This window comes from Nomascus leucogenys, chromosome 8 (genome assembly GCF_006542625.1).
Source record: "Nomascus leucogenys isolate Asia chromosome 8, Asia_NLE_v1, whole genome shotgun sequence".
Classification (NCBI taxonomy): domain Eukaryota; kingdom Metazoa; phylum Chordata; class Mammalia; order Primates; family Hylobatidae; genus Nomascus; species Nomascus leucogenys.
The window spans coordinates 106790936-106808979 of NC_044388.1; the positions used below are offsets into that span (position 1 = coordinate 106790936).

General features: G+C 55.9%; 1 protein-coding gene across 1 annotated transcript; it reads left to right on the forward strand.

Moving 5' to 3' along the window:
• The first annotated feature begins 1444 nt into the window (after positions 1-1444).
• Positions 1445-17958, forward strand: PRDM12 (PR/SET domain 12). Its single transcript, XM_030818045.1, has 5 exons — positions 1445-1667; positions 3416-3606; positions 4989-5144; positions 14849-14960; positions 17552-17958. Exons 1-5 carry the CDS (start codon positions 1445-1447, stop codon positions 17956-17958), a joined length of 1089 nt encoding a protein of 362 aa, XP_030673905.1.
• Positions 17959-18044: the final 86 nt, after the last annotated feature.

Genomic DNA, 18044 nt, shown 5'->3' on the forward strand with positions numbered 1-18044 from the left:
AAGAAAGAACTAGGCGGCAAGAAGGAAGGGGCGCCGCAACGCCACCGGCTTCCGGAGGTTGCAGCTCAGTAAGGAGCCCGAAAGCCGAGCCGCGAGCCGAACCCGCACTGAGGCCTCTCGCGGAGCTGCCTGCAGTTTCTGAGGGACTTCGCTCTCAGGCACGCCTGCTCCCACCTAGGAAGGGTCTCGGGACCCCTTTCAATCCCCCTATATCCCGTAGGAAATTCTTTTCCCAGACACAGGCTGCCAATGCGATTCCGGTCCGCCCATCTCGACCCCCGACCTGGCCCCGCAAGGGCTGGGAGCCTGGCCACCCAAGAAGCTGTCTCAGGCCGGGACTAGCCCCAGCCCCGACGGCGGCTGCGCTCCGCCTCGGCAGCCCAGTGAGCCCGCGGAGGAGTTTCGCACCCGACTGCGCACAGCGAGCGAGTTGGCGCGGCCCGTTTGAAGCGAAGCGCCGGCTTCAGCAGCGCAGTCTGAGCAGGGGATCCGCGTGGCAACTGGGGCTGCGCGCGAGCTCGGGGCGACTGTGGCGGCCCGGGGAGTGCAGGGCCGGGGAGGGAAGAGGACGCGGGCCCTGGCCAGGGAGGCAGAGCGGTGCAGGGCTGGGCCGGCCAGCCGGGGCAGCAGAGGAAAGGTGAACGCCGGGCTGGGCCAGGCCGGTGAGCGTGGATCGGGCCTGAGGGGAGCGCGGGGCCCGAAGCCAGGCGCTCTTGTCTAGCCTGGTCCCTGGAGTCCTAGCGAGCCTCGCCGCACCCCCTCCCCTTCTCCGTCCCCTCCTCTCCTCAGAGCCGGCTGAGCCTCCCTCCCTGCCCGGCGCTTCCCACGGGGAGAGAAGAAAAAACAGGAGGGGGAAGGAAGGACCAGGAAGGGGAGGGAGGAGTGGAGGGGGGCTGTTTGGAGCGGTCCGCGCGCCCCCGCCCCTCGCGCTCTCGCGACGAAGGCTCCTCCAGCCTGGCGGGGTACAACAAGTCTGTCCTCCGACGTCAGGGGGTCATTAATAACCAATTAGGAGGGTCACTGCGGCTCCTATAAAGGCGCTGAGATTTTGCCAAGGGGAAGACGGCCCCGGCCGAGTGTGCGAGAGGCTAGCGCGCGTCTGAGAGCCCCTTGCTGCCGCTTCCCTGCAACCACCCGCCTCTCACCCACCCCGCACCCCCCGCACCCGCCTCCGCCTCCACCCGCGTCTCTCCACCCTCCGCGCCGCCTTTGCCATCTCTACAGATTTCACCATCTCTCTTCCTCTCTCCCCCTCGTTCACTTTCCTCCCAGTCGCCCCCTCACCTCCCGCTCCCTCCTGCGTCCTCCTCCTCTCCGTCCTCCCCCTGCTCTGGTTCCTTCTCCATCACAGCCCTCGCCTCTCGCCCCTTGAGCTCCCCTCTCGCCCGCCCACCTCCCGCGTCGGCCCGGCCGTCCCCCGGCGCCGGGGAGCTCTGGGCCACCCATGATGGGCTCCGTGCTCCCGGCTGAGGCCCTGGTGCTCAAGACCGGGCTGAAGGCGCCAGGACTGGCGCTGGCCGAGGTTATCACCTCCGACATCCTGCACAGCTTCCTGTACGGCCGCTGGCGCAACGTGCTCGGGGAGCAGCTCTTCGAGGACAAGAGCCACCACGCCAGCCCCAAGACGGCCTTCACCGCCGAGGTGCTAGCGCAGTCCTTCTCCGGCGGTGAGTCCAGCCGTCGGGGCCCGGCGCAATCCCTCCTCCCGGCGACCCCCATTCCCGTCCTGGCGATGCGCGAGACGCGGCTGGGATACCCGGCCTCGCTGCTGCTCGCGCCAACCTGGGCTGTCCCGGCGCTCGGTGCACCTCAGTTTCCCCATGGGCCAAACTAGGACGCGAGCCACCAAGCCGAGGTGGGGCGCGGGGCACCTCCGCAGGCCACACGGCTCAAGGACCGACCCCGGCCACCCCGTCGCTCGGCCCCGTCGCCCCCCCCGGCCCCTCCCTGCCCCTCCCGCGCTTGAGCTGGCGGGTTCCCGGCATTTAAAGCCTTACTAGGCGTGTAATAGCAGTTGACTCAAAAAGAAGGGGTTTTAAATTCATTTAGTTAACTTGGGCTTGACCCGCGAAAGTTCCCACTTAAACCAAGAACTTTAAAAGGCAGCCGGGGCTGGGGAGGGGGTGGAGGGAGGGCGGGTGGGGAGAAAAAGCCGTGGGGAGAGCGAGGGAGAGAAAGAGAGAGCGAGAAAAGTTTCTTTTCTTTAAGATGTCTCAAGTTCTTATTCCTCATTCATCAACCCGCAAACAATATCTTTCCCTGGCTCTGGCATCTCTGCGCGTCGCCCTCTTTTCCCCCTTTACGATTTCTGTTCCTCTCTTAATTTACCGTGAAGACTAATTCCACTTCCATTCACGCTATGTCAACCATCTAATCCCCCCTTTTTGTAAGGGGAATTCCTCGGCCCCTTTTAAACAAGTCCCCTCCGCATTGAGCTACAATTTACTGCTACAGCATTCTTCCAGGGCTAATGAATTTAGAATTAGCAATTTCTTTCGAATGGAGCCGAATGAATGCGATCACTTTAACAGCGTGACAAATTGCCGGCCGCGCCGCAATGGACACCGTTTAACCCCCCCTTTCAGCCGGCCCGCTCGCCGGGTATTTTCCCAGGTAGCTTAGAGGGGAACCTTGTAAGACATGGAGGCCGCCCCTGTGCGCCTCGCCGCTCCCAGCCCGGCCGCAGAGGCCCGACAAGGGAACCCTCGGGGAGCTGGGGGCCGCCGCGGCTCCTCCCCGCCCAGAGAGACGACATCGGGGTTTGTCTGAGCCCGGGCGCCGCCCTCCCTGGCACCCCAGGGCCTGGGAGCAGAGAGGGACTCGGGCGCGCTCGGGGTCACACAGCGAGCGCGGAGCCTGGCCAGCTGCTGCCGGTGCTTCTTTGGCACCTCCAACACCTGCCAGCCCGAGGTCTGTCCCCAGCGCTGATCACCGCCCGGCTCCTCTGCCAGTGCCCAGAGCCTGGACGCACATGGGCTCCTGGAACCCGACTAGGCGAAAGAGTCTCCAGTTGGCCTTCACCTCCTTGCAGGACCTGGCCTCAGTTTCCCCGTGCATAAAACCGCTCGCTGCCGTTGGCTCATTAATTCTTAAACTTATCCGGGGCAGAGGATGGAAGAAGTTGTGAATGCTTTGAGAATTCGCGGAGAGACTAAAAACTCGCTTCTAAAAATGATCCCCAACGCACCACTCGCTTTCCAGGGCACGGAGGGTCCCCAGGTTGCAAACAGAGGGGAGGTCGTTGAGCCTCCGCACATCCGACTGCCCCCAACACCCGGGTGGCTTCTCTGGATTTGGGGCCGACTTGGGTTTGGCGGGTCTGGGCAGGACAGAAGCCGGGGTCCCGGCGGGGATGGAAGGGCCGCACCTCGGCTGCCTCAGGCTCTGACCGGTTTTCCTGGCCCCGCCGCTGCAGAAGTGCAGAAGCTGTCCAGCCTGGTGCTGCCAGCGGAGGTGATCATCGCTCAGAGCTCCATCCCTGGCGAGGGCCTCGGCATCTTCTCCAAGACGTGGATCAAGGCGGGAACTGAGATGGGCCCCTTCACCGGCCGCGTGATCGCCCCGGAGCACGTGGACATCTGCAAGAACAACAATCTCATGTGGGAGGTACGCGCGGGCTGGGGCAGAGGGGCGCAGGGGCCGGCGAGGGGCGCTGGCCGCGGGTGGGACTCGGGCGTCCGGCCGTCACCGCTTCCACCCGGGCTGACAGCAGCGGACGCTCCTGGCCTGGGCGCCCCCTGAGCCGGGACTCTAAGCCCCCCGAGCCTGGAGCTCACCCCGCCTCTAGGCTCCTCCCAACCCGTGCCGAAAAATCCGACCCTCCTTCCTCCGGACACCCAGGCAGAGCAGGACTGTGGTTGGCTCCATTTGGCGGATGAGGGCACTGAGACCCAGAGCAGTCAGGTCGCTTGCCCAGGGTCCCCATGAGCCCTCCCTCCAGGCCACCTCCCAGCCACTTACATTCTTTCCCTGGTCCCAGAAGCAGCCTGGGAAGCCCCTCAAGGCCAGTCCTGGGCTGGGGGTGAGGTGGGGCTGGAAAGGAGAATGCCTGGTGAAAGTAGAATGACATTCACGATGACCGATAACCGTGGCTGAGCTGGCATTGAGTCAGCTTCTGTGTCCCCAGCCTGCAGTCACAGATGACCTCAGTAGCCCATGCCTTACTGTTCCCTTTTCACAGAGGGAAAGGGAAGCTCCAAGAGGCTTCCATCCTAGGCCTTTCCACCCATCACAGTGCCAGTGCCAGGGAGGGCCACCCCTGTGCTTCCTCCTAACCTTGCAGAACCGGAAACCCACTGAGGCCAGACTGGTGCACACCCTTCCTAATCCCATTCCCTCGCCTGCTCCCCCACTCCAGCCCCCTCCTGGCGGACCCTGGAGAAGCCCAACTTGATAGAACTGGGGGATGGCCCAGAGGCCTCTCTTGACCTCATCTTCTCCCTCCTCTGGAGGGCTGGGCCGCTAACCACCTTCTCCAGTTGCTGGGTCAGGAAGTTGGGGTCCAGTTTGACCTCCGAGTGGCCTTGGCAGCTCCCGTGAAGGGGTTTAGGCCAAGCTGGAGTGCCACAGTGACCCAGCCCTCCCTCCCTGGGCTCCAGGATCCTCCCTCTCTGAGGCCCTGGCTGATGTTCCCAGTGCCATGGGGAGCACCTGTGCATCCCTTGAAAGAGCTCAGGGCCACTTTGTCTGGGCAGTGATCCCTTGGAGACCCTTTTCTTCTGGGGGTAGGGAGGACACAGCAACAGGAGTGTGTGTCATGGTCAGCCCATAGGGCCCTGGAAACTGATCCCCTGTGGGCCACTTCCAGCCAGCTAGCTTCAGGCAAGTCCCTGCACCTCTCCAGCCTTCCTTTCCTCAGTGGGAAAATGAAGCTTTATCCACTTCCTGGGGCTGTTGTGAGGATGGAGAGTGTGTGTGTGGATGTGCCTGGAAGATGGTACACATGGCATAGCCCTGCCTTACCTGGTCCTTGATCCATCTGTGCCCAGGTGTTCAATGAGGATGGCACGGTGCGCTACTTCATCGATGCCAGCCAGGAGGACCACCGGAGCTGGATGACCTACATCAAGTGTGCACGTAACGAACAGGAGCAGAACCTGGAGGTGGTCCAGATCGGCACCAGCATCTTCTACAAGGCCATTGAGGTGTGTGTGTGTGTGCACTGTTGTGTAGGGACCAGCCGGTAAACCCGGCGGGGGGAGGCGTGCAGGGCAGCGGTGTGCAGGAACTACAGTGGACAGAGGGAAGCTGACACTGGCCTCGCTGGCTCTGCGCAGGCCATGGGGCTGCGGCAGACAGGTGGTCTCCAGACATCCCGCCCTCCAGGTGTGTGACCTCCATGGGAAGCTTTCTGCTGCAGATCAGAAATGATGGAGCTCTCAACTTGATGCCATTGGGAATGTCACGAGCATCTCAATAGTGAGGTCCCCGGATGTTGGTCGATGGTTTCCTGAGGTTCAGGGGTCACAGAGACACAGAGAAGCAAGATAGGGAGAGGCAGCCCAGGGAATGCGTTGGAATGGGAGAGAGGGCGTGTGTCCGCAGCCATTTAGCTGTCTGATGGCCCTCATTCTGCACGCATGGGCACCAGTGGCTTACGGCTCATGACTCCAGACTCAGCGATGGCTCCCCGTGTGTCAGCCTTCTCCCAGATGCTGGATATGCAGTATGGTATTTAATCCCCACACGGCCCCAGGAGGAGGATTCTGTGATTATTTACAGTTTACAGACCAGAAAACCAGGTCTCCCTCGGTGGCAGCAGACTTGGGGGTTTTGTAGGCCATCTGGGGGGAGTGTTAGCACTAATAGCTGCGCTTCCTGAGCCTTCTCAGAGGAGACAGACAGGGCCAGGTAACAGGCTGAACACGGTGGCTTATGCCTGTAATCCCAGCACTTTGGGAGGCTGAGGTGAGTGAATTGCCTGAGGTCAGGAGTTTGAGACCAGCCTGGCCAACATGATGAGACCTCATGTCTAATAAAAATACAAAAATTAGGGGCTGGGCGCCATGGCTCATGCCTGTAATCCCAGCACTTTGGGAGGCTGGGGCAGGCGGATCCTGAGGTCAGGAGATTGAGACCATCCTGGCTAACATGGTGAAACCCCATCTCTACTAAAAATACAAAAAATTAGCCGGGTGTGGTGGCAGGTGCCTGTAGTCCCAGCTACTTGGGAAGCTGAGGCAGGAGAATGGCAGAGGCAGAGCTTGCAGTGAGCCGAGATGGCACCACTGCACTCCAGCCTGGGCGACAAGAGTGAGACTCCATCTCAAAAAAAAAAAAAAAAAAAAGATAACAGGTAAATATCACTTCCTGTGGTATGGCAGGGGTGAGGCTGAGCCAGGAAGGTTCAGAGGAGGGTGGGAAGAGGAGGGCTTCCGGGTAGGGCAGAGGCAGAAAAGATCCAGGTATCTGGCCAGTGGCTGAGGGTGCAAACCAAGCAGAGAGGTGGTCACCCGGGCAGGCCCACACTGGGACCCTCCCCGGACAGTGTCCTTTGGTGGGAAATCTGGCCCAGGAGCAGAAGGAAGCTACCCACAGGCTGCTGGGGGGAGGCTGGTAGCAAGTGCTGTGCAGAGGCGGGCAGGTGCTTCCCACCACACTTCTCTGCTCCCCTTGGGGTGGGGCTGGGGCTTGATGGAGATTTTTGAGTGTTCTGGAGGAGCAGAGAGTGACCGACCTTTAGTGCATGTTCCATTTTCTCCCCAGGACTCAGACCCTGAAGCTATTTCTAAGACCCCTGGGGGTTCCAGGGCCTAGTAGCTTCTGGGATGGGTTCCTTTGGTTGTCCCTGAATAACAAGGCCCCAGAGACTCTCCCAGAGGTGAAAGCAGGGGGCCTAGCCTGGGTCCCAGCTGAGGGGTGGTGCTTGGAGGAGGAGGAGGTGGAGGATAAAAAAAAGCTGAGCGGTTCCTGGATTGGGTTTCAAGTGAGGTAAGACGGCCGTGGGGCAGGGTGCAGAGAGAACTGAAGGTAGCCCAGGCCCAGGACAGAGGTGGCTCCTTGACCATCTGGCTGGGACACCACATCCTAAAATTGGCTTCCAGTGTAGCTGAACCCCACATCTAAGAGAATGCACCCTCCCAGATCCTCACCCCACCACCCTCTGTCACACACATCTTCACCTTCATACCCTCTTTCCCAGCCATCCTGATACAGATGTGATGGAGGGCTCCAACCCATCCCCTCACCAACCCCACACGCACACACACACCCACACGTGTGAACACAAGAGACAGACCAGAAATGCCAACATCATTTTGGCAAGAGGGCTCCAGGCCGAGGCAGATGTGGGGGCCTGAGTCTCATCTCGCTGTGCAGGTCACACCGGCTAGCAGCCAAACAAAGTCAGGAAACATGAATAGACATTTAGATAGAAATTCAATCCGAGGGCAAGGAGGCTGAAGAATATCTTCAGGGAAGCATCTGAGTTTATAGGATTAGGAAAAATGGTCATCTACATTCGATCAGGAATTTAAGTTGAAAAAAGAGGATCAGGCAGGGCATGGTGGCTCATGCCTATAATCCCGGCATTTTCAGAGGATGAAGTGGACAAATCACCTGAGGTCAGGAGTTCAAGATCAGCCTGGCCAACATGGTGAAACCCTGTCTCTACTAAAAATACAAAAATTAGCCAGGCATGGTGGCAGGTGCCTGTAATCCCAGCTACTCCAGAGGCTGAGGCAGGAGAATTGCTTGAACCCAGGAGGCGGAGGTTGTAGTGAACTATCAGCAGCATTGCACTCCAGCCTGGGTGACAAAGTGAGACTCCATCTCAACAACAGCAACAACAAAAAAAGAGGATCAGGACACACACACACACACACACACACACACTATATCACATACGTGATATAGACAGATCCACCAATTTGGCTATCAGTGCTTTTACAGAGTTAGCAAGCCTTCTAAGAAGGGGTTGTCTGCGTGAATGACAAGGAAACAAAATGCCACCCGTTTTACTTTTAAAGTGGATACATTTTTTGTGGTGGCAGATTTCTCAAACCATTTTGTCACAATGTCAGATTCTACTTACCAGATAAATTGTGTGTCTGTGTGTATGTGGCCACCCTCAAGATGAGGCCGAGGCCCAGAGCTCATGCAGCCCTTCTGGGCTAGACCAGAAGATACTGCTGTTCCCCAGGCCACTCCCTGGATGACTCGGGAATCAATCAGCTGTTTATTCTGTGCGTGTGGGTGAGTTAGCCAAGGAGAAGGACCTCTGCTGTGATGTTTTCTTAAACTTTCTACCCACTCAGAACTGCCACTCATAGCTCATAACAGTAACCCATTACTTGCCAAAAATAGGAAGGAACATCTTTATTCAATAAGCAGAATATACTATTGCTGCTCTAAAACTTTCCATAAATACAGAATAGCAGCCTTCTCAACAGAGACGAAGGCAACGGGGCTTTAGGGCCCAGGCGGTCAGTGGAGGCTCCCCAGCAGGGCGTGCATCTGGCTGGATCCACTGATGTGACCCCTGGGGAACCTCCTGGCTTACTCCAGTCACAGAATTTACTATAACTTCAGGTGCCTAAAATGACAGTTCTAGAAAGTGCCTAGCACATAGCAAGTGGCCACTAAATGTTGAAGGAATAAAAGGGTCTTAGCAACTTTTTTATTATTATTTTTTTTGAGATGGAGTCTTACTCTGTCATCTAGGCTGGAGTGCAGTGGTGCAATCTTGGCTCACTGCAACCTCTGTCTCCCGGATTCAAGCAATTCTCCTGCCTCCCAAGCAGCTGAGATTATAAGTGTGTGCCACCACACCTGGCTAATTTTTGTATTTTTAGTAGATTTCCCCATGTTGGCCAGGCTGGTCTCGGACTCCTGACCTCAAGCGATCCGCCTGCCTCGGCCTCCCAAAGTGCTGGGATTACAGGCGTGAGCCACTGCACCTGGCCAGCAATTTTTAAAAAGTAGAATCTGCTCAGCCCTCGGGGTGCTGCTCTCTGTTACTATCCTCATTTTTATGATGGTGAAACTGAACTGTTACGGAGATTACGGGAAGTTGCTGAGCTGCGATGGGAACCTAGGCCCGTCTGAGTCCTGAGCTGGAGTGCTGAGTCACCATGCCATGTGGCCTCCCTGGCCAATAGCTATTTGCAGGAACTCTATTAATTGGTGTGTCGGGACATCTGTGGTACAATGGAAATTGATGTTTGTCCAGATGACATTGAGATCCTTTTACACTGGGGTTTCAGACCCTGTGGAGAAGGGGAGGGTATTTGCAGTCTCCTGGGAGCATGTTCAGTGGCAGGACGTGAATTTACAGCAGGAAAACAAACCAAAAATTCTGTCATTTCTAATTTATAATAAAAATTCAGAAAGTGAGGCAGGACAGACCTTCTGGGCTGATAAGGCCCAGAGAAGCACATTGACAGGGCATGTCCATTTGTCAAAAGAGACTCAGGCGCTGGTATTGCAGAGTTTTGCTGATGTGGATTTTGTGGTACAGGACTCAGTTCCTTTGGGGATTGCTTTGTTTGTTTTGTGTCCTGAGCCTATCCCTGCTCCCCAGAAAAGTGAATGACCAGCTGATCCTGCTTCTCAGAGCCCCAGCAGAGAGCCCCGGCCAGCTAGGCCAGGCCTGAGTCTCAGCAGTAGAGAGTGCTGCCGAGGGGGCCTAGAGGGCACGGTGGCTGTTCTTTGCATCCAGGCAGTCAGCTGGCGGGACCCCGGGAGCCTCTGCACAGTGATCCCAGGGTTCCAGGGAAGAAGCTGCAGGTTCCTGGGTTTCCTGGGCTTGATAGCAGAAGTTTGTTGATGGCGGGTGCCTGGGAGCAGGCAGACACCAGAGGCCTGGGCACGGGGCACAGAAGGGCTGAGAGAGACTCCCAGTTCCCAGCCTCTGGGCAGGTGGGGCTGCTGGCTTCTAGCTGTCTGGAAATATGTGTCATTCTCAATTCCAGCAGGCTTTTTTTTTTTCCTTTTGGAGACAATCTTGTTCTGTCTCTGAGGCTGGAGTGCTCAGCTCACTGCAACCTCTACCTCCTGGGTTCAGGTGATTAAACAATTCTCGTGCCTCAGCCACCTGAATAGATGGGAGTACAGGCATGTGCCACCACTCCCGGCTAATTTTTTTTTTTTTTTTTTTTTGAGACAGAGTTTCGCTCTTGTTGCCCAGGCTGGAGTGCAATGATGCCATCTTGGCTCACTGCAACCTCTGCCTCCTGGATTCAAGCGATTCTCCTGCCTCAACCTCCTGAGTAGCTGGGATTACAGGCATGGCCACCACTCCCGGCTAATTTTGTATTTTAAGTAGACACAGGGTTTCTCCATGTTGGTCAGGCTGGTCTCGAACTCCCAATCTCAGGTGATTCGCCCACCTTGGCCTCCCAAAGCGCTGGGATTACAGGCCTGAGCCACCGAGCCTAGCCATTATTTTTCTTTTTCTTTTCTTTCTTTCTTTTTTTTTCTTTTCTTTTTTTTTTGATACAGAGTCTTGCTCTGTCTCCCAGGCTGGAGTGCAATGGCACCATCTCAGCCTACTGCAACCTCTGCCTCCCAGGTTCAAGAGATTCTCCTGCCTCAGCCTCCCAAGTAGCTGGGACTATAGGTGTGTGCCACCATACCCAGCTAATTTTTGCATTTTTAGTAGAGACAGGTTTCACTATCTTAGCCAGGCTGATCTCGAACTCCTGACCTCGTTATCTGCCCGCCTCAGCCTCCCAAAGTACAGGGATTACAGGCATAAGCCACTGCACCCAGCCCAATTTTTGTATTTTTAGTAGAAACAGGGTTTCACCGTGTTGGCCAGCCTGGTCTTGAACCCCTGGCCTCAAGTGATCTACCCACCTTGGCCTCTCAAAATGCTGAGATTACAGGTGAGAGCCACCGCACCCAACCTGTAGGCTCTTCTTAATTGATTTTCTTGCTTTTAAAAAATAATTTTTGGCCGGGCGCTGTGGCTCACGCCTGTAATCCCAGCACTTTGGGAGGCCGAGGCGGGCGGATCAAGAGGTCAGGAGATCGAGACCATCCTGGCTAACACAGTGAAATCCCGTCTCTACTAAAAATACAAAAAAAAAATTAGCCGGGCATGGTGGCGGGTGCCTGTGGTCCCAGCTACTCGGGAGGCTGAGGCAGGAGAATGGCGTGAACCTGGGAGGCGGAGTTTGCAGTGAGCAGAGATTGCGCCACTGTACTCCAGCCCAGGCAACAGTGTGAGACTCCGTCTCAAAAAAAAAAAAAAAAAAAAAAAAAAAATTGTGTGTGTGTGTATAGAAGTAATATGTGCTCATTATTTTTTAAAAAGTCAGAGGCATGATGTAGATGGCATCATGCTACTCTCCATGAACTTTAAGTCAGCATTTTAAAATAGTCTCGAAATGGCAAACCCTTCTGGGGAAAGACAAGCAGCAAACCAGCAACAGTGGCTGGCATCCAGAATGGCAGAGAGTGAATTCTCATTTCATACCATGTGATATGTTTATACAATTTGGTCCATATGTCTGCATCGCTGTTTTAATTTTTAAATTCATTAGTAAAATTAATTTTAGTACATTAAAAGCATTCTTAGTAAATAAATGACTCACCCTTATACTGCAGTAGTCGCCATCAGAGTTCTTATTTTATTTATTTATTTCTTGAGATGGAGTTTCACTTTGTTGGCTGGACAGGAGGGCAGTGGCATGATCTCAGCTCACTGCAACCTCTGCCTCCCAAGTTCAGGCGATTCTCCTGCCTCAGCCTCCTGAGCAGGTGGGATTACAGGCGCCCACCACCACGCCCAGCTAATTTTTGTATTTTTGGTAGAGACAGGGTTTCACCATGTTGGCCAGGCTGGTCTCAAATTCCTGACCTCAAGTGATCTGCCCGCCTCAGCCTCCCAAAGTGCTGGGATTACAGGCATGAGCCACTGTACCCGGCCTACTGTTACTGTATTTATATTTAATAATAGTTGTTTTCAATTAAAATTAAAAGGCTGGTGTTGGCTTAGTATTTGATAACCCCCCAGGCCTGGAGCCTGGAGGTGGAGTTCAGCTGGGAGCTTGCTGAGCTTCCCATCTCATCCCACATCTGTGCTGGAGGAGTTGGTTTCCCTTCTGGGGGAGATGGGGCTGGGAAGTGGGGGTATCTGCATGGGGCTGGTGTCCTTGGAGCATTCGGGCCCAGCCTGTTCTCTTGCTGGACACTGAAGGCAGAACCCTGGTCACCCCGGGCTTCCACTGAACCAGCGGCCTCTGTAACTCTGCTGGCTCAGCGAGCACTCCTGCAGGGACTTGGATGCGCCAGAAACCGCTGCCAGCTTCTCTGAGAGGTTGGCGAGCTCCAGGAAAAACAATCACTGGCGCTTCCATGTCTCGATTATAGGACAAAGAGCTTTATGCATATGCTCCATTGCACCCCAAAAACCACTCAGTGAGACTATGGCAATGTGAGGAAAGAGGCCCCACGACGTGAGGCGACTTGCCCAAGGTCACTTGCTCAGCAGATGGGGAGCCCTAGTGGATCCCAACATGTCTGACTCCAGACTGAGCAGGAACCCTCTGTGGGGCGTGTTCAGTGGTCTGGGGGAGGGTGCTGATTGCTTTGGAAGAACCATGACATCAACGTGTCGAGTTTCATCCAAGACTGGAAGCCAAAGGTCAGGACAATGTTGGAGGTGACTTACAACCAGAGTCTTAAGAGTTGGGGGGAACTCAGGGACCGTGTTCCCTGACCCCCTTATTTGAGGAGCACAGAAAGGCAAAGTGACTTGCCTAAGGTCACACAGGGACCTGGTAACAGAGGGCTCATCTGCACCATCTCATAGACAGACTTCCTTCACAATTAATTTATGTTAAATATTTCAATTCCATCATCTGCTTTTCTGGGAGGTTCACAAAACCTCTTCCTTCCATCCCAGTGAGGTCTGGAAAAAAAGAATTTTAAAAAATGCAAGAAACAAAAACAAAAACAAAACCCAAATCAGAACCTCTTTCTTCTCTGGCCCTTTCCAGCAGGGGTCTCCACCTCCGACCTGCTAGCCTCCTGGACAGTGGCCATTACTGTGAATGAGCAGAGAGGTCACCAGGGATCTTGCTGTGGTGCCAGATTCTAATCTGTCCACTTTCTTGGAGGCACCGCCTAACTTTCTGTGGCTTCTGGGACTGCACTTCATGTTTCCACACTGGCTTCTCGTCATTTACTGACCCTAAGGCTCGCCATGATGCCCCGTGAACCATGGGGGCATGCGGAAATGGATGTGGTGACTCTAGGCTGAGTCTCAGGATGTGGTGACTCTAGGCTGTCGCCTAAGCCCCCTCACACCCTCCTGTTCCCACCCCTTCTCTTTCGACCTCCCCTTCTTCTTCTTCTTTTTTTTTTTTTCCTTGAGACAGGGTCTTGCTCTGTCACCCAGACTGGAGTGGTCACCCAGGCTGGAGTGTAGTGACGCAATCTCGGCTTACTGTAACCTCTGCCTCCTGGGTTCAAGCAGTTCTGCCTCAGCCTCCCAAGTAGCTGGGACTACAGGCATGCGCCACCACGCCTGGCTAATTTTTCTACTTTTTTGTAGAGACAGGGTTTTGCTATGTTGCCCAGGCTAGTCTCAAACTCCTGGCCTCAAGTAATCCACCAGCCTTGGCCTCCCAAAGTGCTAGGATTACAGGCATAAGCCACCACGCCCGATCTCCACTTTCCCTTCTTTTCAGGGGTGAGCAGAGCTTGCTGCAATGGTCTGAGGGTCTTCCAGGCTCTGACCAGAGGAAGGAAGACGTAGTGAACGCCAGAGTTCTGAGTGTGGGCTCTGCAGGCTGAACCAAGCAGACACAGAGGGGGCCTTGTCTCTGACCACAGAAGCCAACGCGGGGTCCTGGCCTGGTTTCAGACACCTCTAGATGGAATCCCATGCGATCTTTTGTGCTTCAACTAAAAAAGGACCCGCCAGGAAAACAAACCAGCTGTTGCCTGGGGTTGTGTGGGTTTCTCTGGGCACATCAGATAGTGGCCCCCAGAGGCAGGTGCCAAGGCCAGCACTTCTGGGGTCCAGGCCTCAGGAGAGTGATGGGCTGTCCATTCTCTCATACGCCCTGCCTGGCTAGGGCCTGGAGCTTCCCCACTTGGGAGGGGTAACTGGCTTCCATGAGAGGCCTGGCAGGCAGGCCCCTTGGGATGTCCCGGAGTGTATGGTGTTTATCGTCAGTGCCGCCCCAGCAGCAGGCCCAGTACGCCTCCCTGGATCATCACTGCAAAACCCTCTGACCAACATCCTTTGCCATGAGCCTGGGTCAGGTCCTCCCCGAGAGCAGCAGAGCCCCAACGTCACTTGTGGGGTTCTCTGTTCATCCATCCTAATGCTTCTTTCTTAGCATCTGCCGTGTGCACAGAGACACTCAGAGCCCTGTGCTTGGTCAGGAAGTACCTGTGATGTAGGGTGCCTATGGGAGCTTTGGATAAGAGATGTTTCCAGAACATTATCGCCTCAGGGTGTAGCCAAGTACCCTAGGGTGCCCCACAGCCCACACTTCTTGGAAACATCTGGCTCAGCCCTGCAGCCCCGGGGGCTGGCTGACTCTAGTTCCCCGCTGCGTAAGAATTGAAAAGGTTTCTGGTTTTCCATCTTCCATTACCCTGCTTGCTGTGAGGCATCCACTCTGGTGCTGGCAGCTTGGAAGCTCTCCTGTGGCCGGAGCTTGGACAGAGATGGCCTGGGGAGGGAGAAGGGGGCAGAGGGGCTCGACACCCCAGGGCCTTTCGTGTTTGTGCAGCTTGCCGGGACAGCTCAGTGGAAATGGGCCGGTGTGGCTTTCTCAGGGCTGAGACTGGGTCCAGGTCTCCTGGCTGTGAAGGGGTGCTCAGAGACCCCCAACTCTCACCTCCCAGCTATGGCCTCCCTGACGTCCTCTTGCCTTCTTCCCCGAAGATGATCCCGCCTGACCAGGAACTGCTGGTGTGGTACGGAAACTCACACAACACCTTCCTGGGGATCCCTGGTGTGCCCGGGCTGGAGGAGGACCAGAAAAAGAACAAGCATGGTAGGTGTTCCCCATGGGGCCACTGAGACACAGACCCATGGAGAGGGGAGCCCAGGGAAGGGAGGGAGAGAATGAGAGAGGCAGAGAGGCTCTTGGCCTCCAGGGACCTTGGTTCAATGTCTGGCAGCATTGAGCAGGTAAGACATACAGATCCAAGGAGGCTGATACCCCTGGAGCTGCCGCGTGGGCCAGGCATGGGTGGGAGATGGTCCTCCTGCTTCCTGGCCAGAATAGACTGTCTGGGGGGTATGTGGGGGAGACCAGAGAGGCAATGAGGTGTGACAGGAGAAGAAATGAGCTGGGCAGCAGGAGCCTGGATTGAGTTCTAGTTCTGCTGTGCAATCTTGGAAATGCCCTGTGCCTCAGTTTCCTCATCTGTAAAGGGAAGGTCCTAGGCAAGGTAATCTCTAAGTTCCCTTCTGGTTCTGACAACCTATATATTTCGTTGCCCTTCGCTGATGTCTGGTGTGGGGCCTGGCACAGAGTGGATGCTCCGTACAAGCCTGTTGAAGGAAGGCAGGACAGACTATGCGTGTGTGTGTGTCGGGGGGACGCTGCCCATCACAGCAGAGACCATTTGCTCGACAACTATTTCTTGCCAAGAATTGGGCTAAACCTTTGGCAGATATCATCCCACTGGGTCTTCATAAAACCTCTGTGTATTTTTTTGTCTTTTTTCTTTTTCTTTCTTTTTTTTTTTTTTTTGAGACTCAGTTTCACTCTGTCACCCAGGCTGGAATGCAGTGGCGCAATCTTGGCTCATTGCAACCTCTGCCTCCCAGGTTCAAGCAATTCTTCTGCCTCAGCCTCCCGAGTAGTTGGGATTACAGGCGTGTGCCACCATGCCCAGTTAATTTTTGCATTTGTAGTAGAGATAGGGTTTTGTTATGTTGGCCAAGCTAGTCTCGAACTCCTGACCTCAAGCGATCTGCCCACTTCGGCCTCCCAAAGTGCTGAGATTACAAGCATAAGCCACCGCACCTGGCCTGTGAAATTTGATTATCCATATTTTTATTTTATTTTATTTATTTTTGAGACATAGTCTCTCTCTGTCACCCAGGCTGGAGTGCAGTGGCACTATCTTGGTTCACTGCAGCCTCAACCACCTGGGCTCAAGCTATCCTCCCATCTCAGCCTCCCAGGTAGCTGGGATCACAGTCGTGCACCACCACACCTGGCTAATTTTTTAAATTTATTGTAGAGATGGGGTCTCGCCACGTTGCCCAGCTGGTCTGGAACTCCTGGGCTCAAATGATCCTCCTGCCTCTGCCTCCCAAAGTGCTGGCATTACAGGCATGAGGCACCGTGGTCAGTGGTCCTTATTTTTGGAGGATGAACCTGAGCTGGTGAGCTACTATTTATTAAGTCCTTGCTCTGCAGCTGAAGTTTTACAAACATTAATTTATCTAGGCCGGGCATGGTGGCTTATGCCTGTCATCCCAGCACTTTGGGAAGCAGAGACAGGAGGATCACTTGAGCCCAGGAGTTCCAGACCAGCCTGGCCAACATAGCAAGACCCCATCTCTATAAAAAATTTAAAAGTTAGCCAGGTGTGCTGGCACGAGCCTGTGGTCCTAGCTGCCTGGGAGGCTGAGGTGAGAGGATCTCTTGAACCCAGGAGGTCGAGGCTACAGCGAGCTGAGATGGCACCACTGCACTCCAGCCTGTGTGACAGAGCCAGACCGTTTCAAAAAAATAAAATAAAATAAAATCTTTTTGGCCGGGCGCTGTGGCTGTAATCCCAGCACTTTGGGAGGCCGAGGTGGGCGGATCTCAAGGTCAAGAGATCGAGACCATCCTGGCCAACATGGTGAAACCCCGTCTCTACTAAAAATACAAAAATTAGCTGGGTGTGGTGGTGCACACCTGTAGTCCCAGCTACTAGGGAAGCTGAGGCAGGAGAATCACTTGAACCCAGGAGGCGAAGGATCCAGGATCGCGCCACTGCACTCCAGCCTGGCGACAGAGGGAGACTCCGTCTAAAAAAAAAAAAAAAAAATCTTTTTTCACTGATCCTTACCAGGCTTATGAAGGCGATGCTATGCTAGTATTATCTCCATTTCAGGAAGGCGAAAACCGAGGCGCAGTTCCATGGTACAGAGTAGGCATTCAGTAAATGTTTGTGGGATGAGTTAATGAAAGGTTTGGGGGCGGGGGTCATCACAGTTGCTCCCTTTTACGGAAGGCCTGCTCCAATCTCGGCACCTCTCAGGCACTGGCTAAGGCATGTCGGGTGCTTAGCGCAGAGACCTTCCATAGACGTCTTTTCTCATCTTCTCGGGCAACCGTACACCCGAAGAGGCAGTGCTAGGTTTCCATTTTACAGATGAGAAAGCTGAGGTTTAGCTAGGCTGAGTCGCTAAGTCCCCGAGGTCTCGCATCGCGATCGGGAATCCAACTCCTATTGGACCCGCCAGCCGGGGTACCCTTCGCTGTCCCTCCCGTCCGTCTGCCACCGTTCAAGCAGCACCCACCCTGAAGGACGGACGGGCCCCGGGCGGGGGGCGCTGAGGGCCCGGGCCGCGGGGCGCCGGTTCTAACGGGGCTGCTCTCTCCCCTTCTCCGTCTCCCTTCCCCCGCCCCGCGGCCAGAGGACTTCCACCCGGCGGACTCGGCGGCTGGCCCCGCGGGCCGCATGCGATGCGTCATCTGCCACCGCGGCTTCAACTCGCGCAGCAACCTGCGCTCGCACATGCGCATCCACACGCTGGACAAGCCCTTCGTGTGCCGCTTCTGCAACCGCCGCTTCAGCCAGTCGTCCACGCTGCGCAACCACGTGCGCCTGCACACGGGTGAGCGCCCCTACAAGTGCCAGGTGTGCCAGAGCGCCTACTCGCAGCTGGCCGGCCTGCGCGCCCACCAGAAGAGCGCGCGGCACCGGCCGCCCACCACCGCGCTGCAGGCACACTCGCCCGCGCTGCCCGCCCCGCACGCGCACGCGCCCGCGCTCGCCGCCGCCGCCGCCGCCGCGCACCACCTGCCGGCCATGGTACTGTGAGCGCGCCCGCGCCCCCGCCGGGCCCCGCGCGCTCCTGGGCCACCGGCACCCCGGCACCCCGGCACCCCGGCATCCCGGCACCCCGG

What these genes read in the sequence shown, in the direction of transcription:
- PRDM12 (XM_030818045.1), top strand. Translation starts at nt 1,445, where the DNA reads ATGATGGGCTCCGTGCTCCCGGCTGAGGCCCTGGTGCTCAAGACCGGG. An exon ending in AGCGCAGTCCTTCTCCGGCG is followed by an intron (nt 1,668 to 3,415) that starts GTGAGTCCAGCC and finishes CCGCCGCTGCAG; the next exon opens with AAGTGCAGAAGCTGTCCAGC. An exon ending in CCAGAAAAAGAACAAGCATG is followed by an intron (nt 14,961 to 17,551) that starts GTAGGTGTTCCC and finishes CCCCGCGGCCAG; the next exon opens with AGGACTTCCACCCGGCGGAC.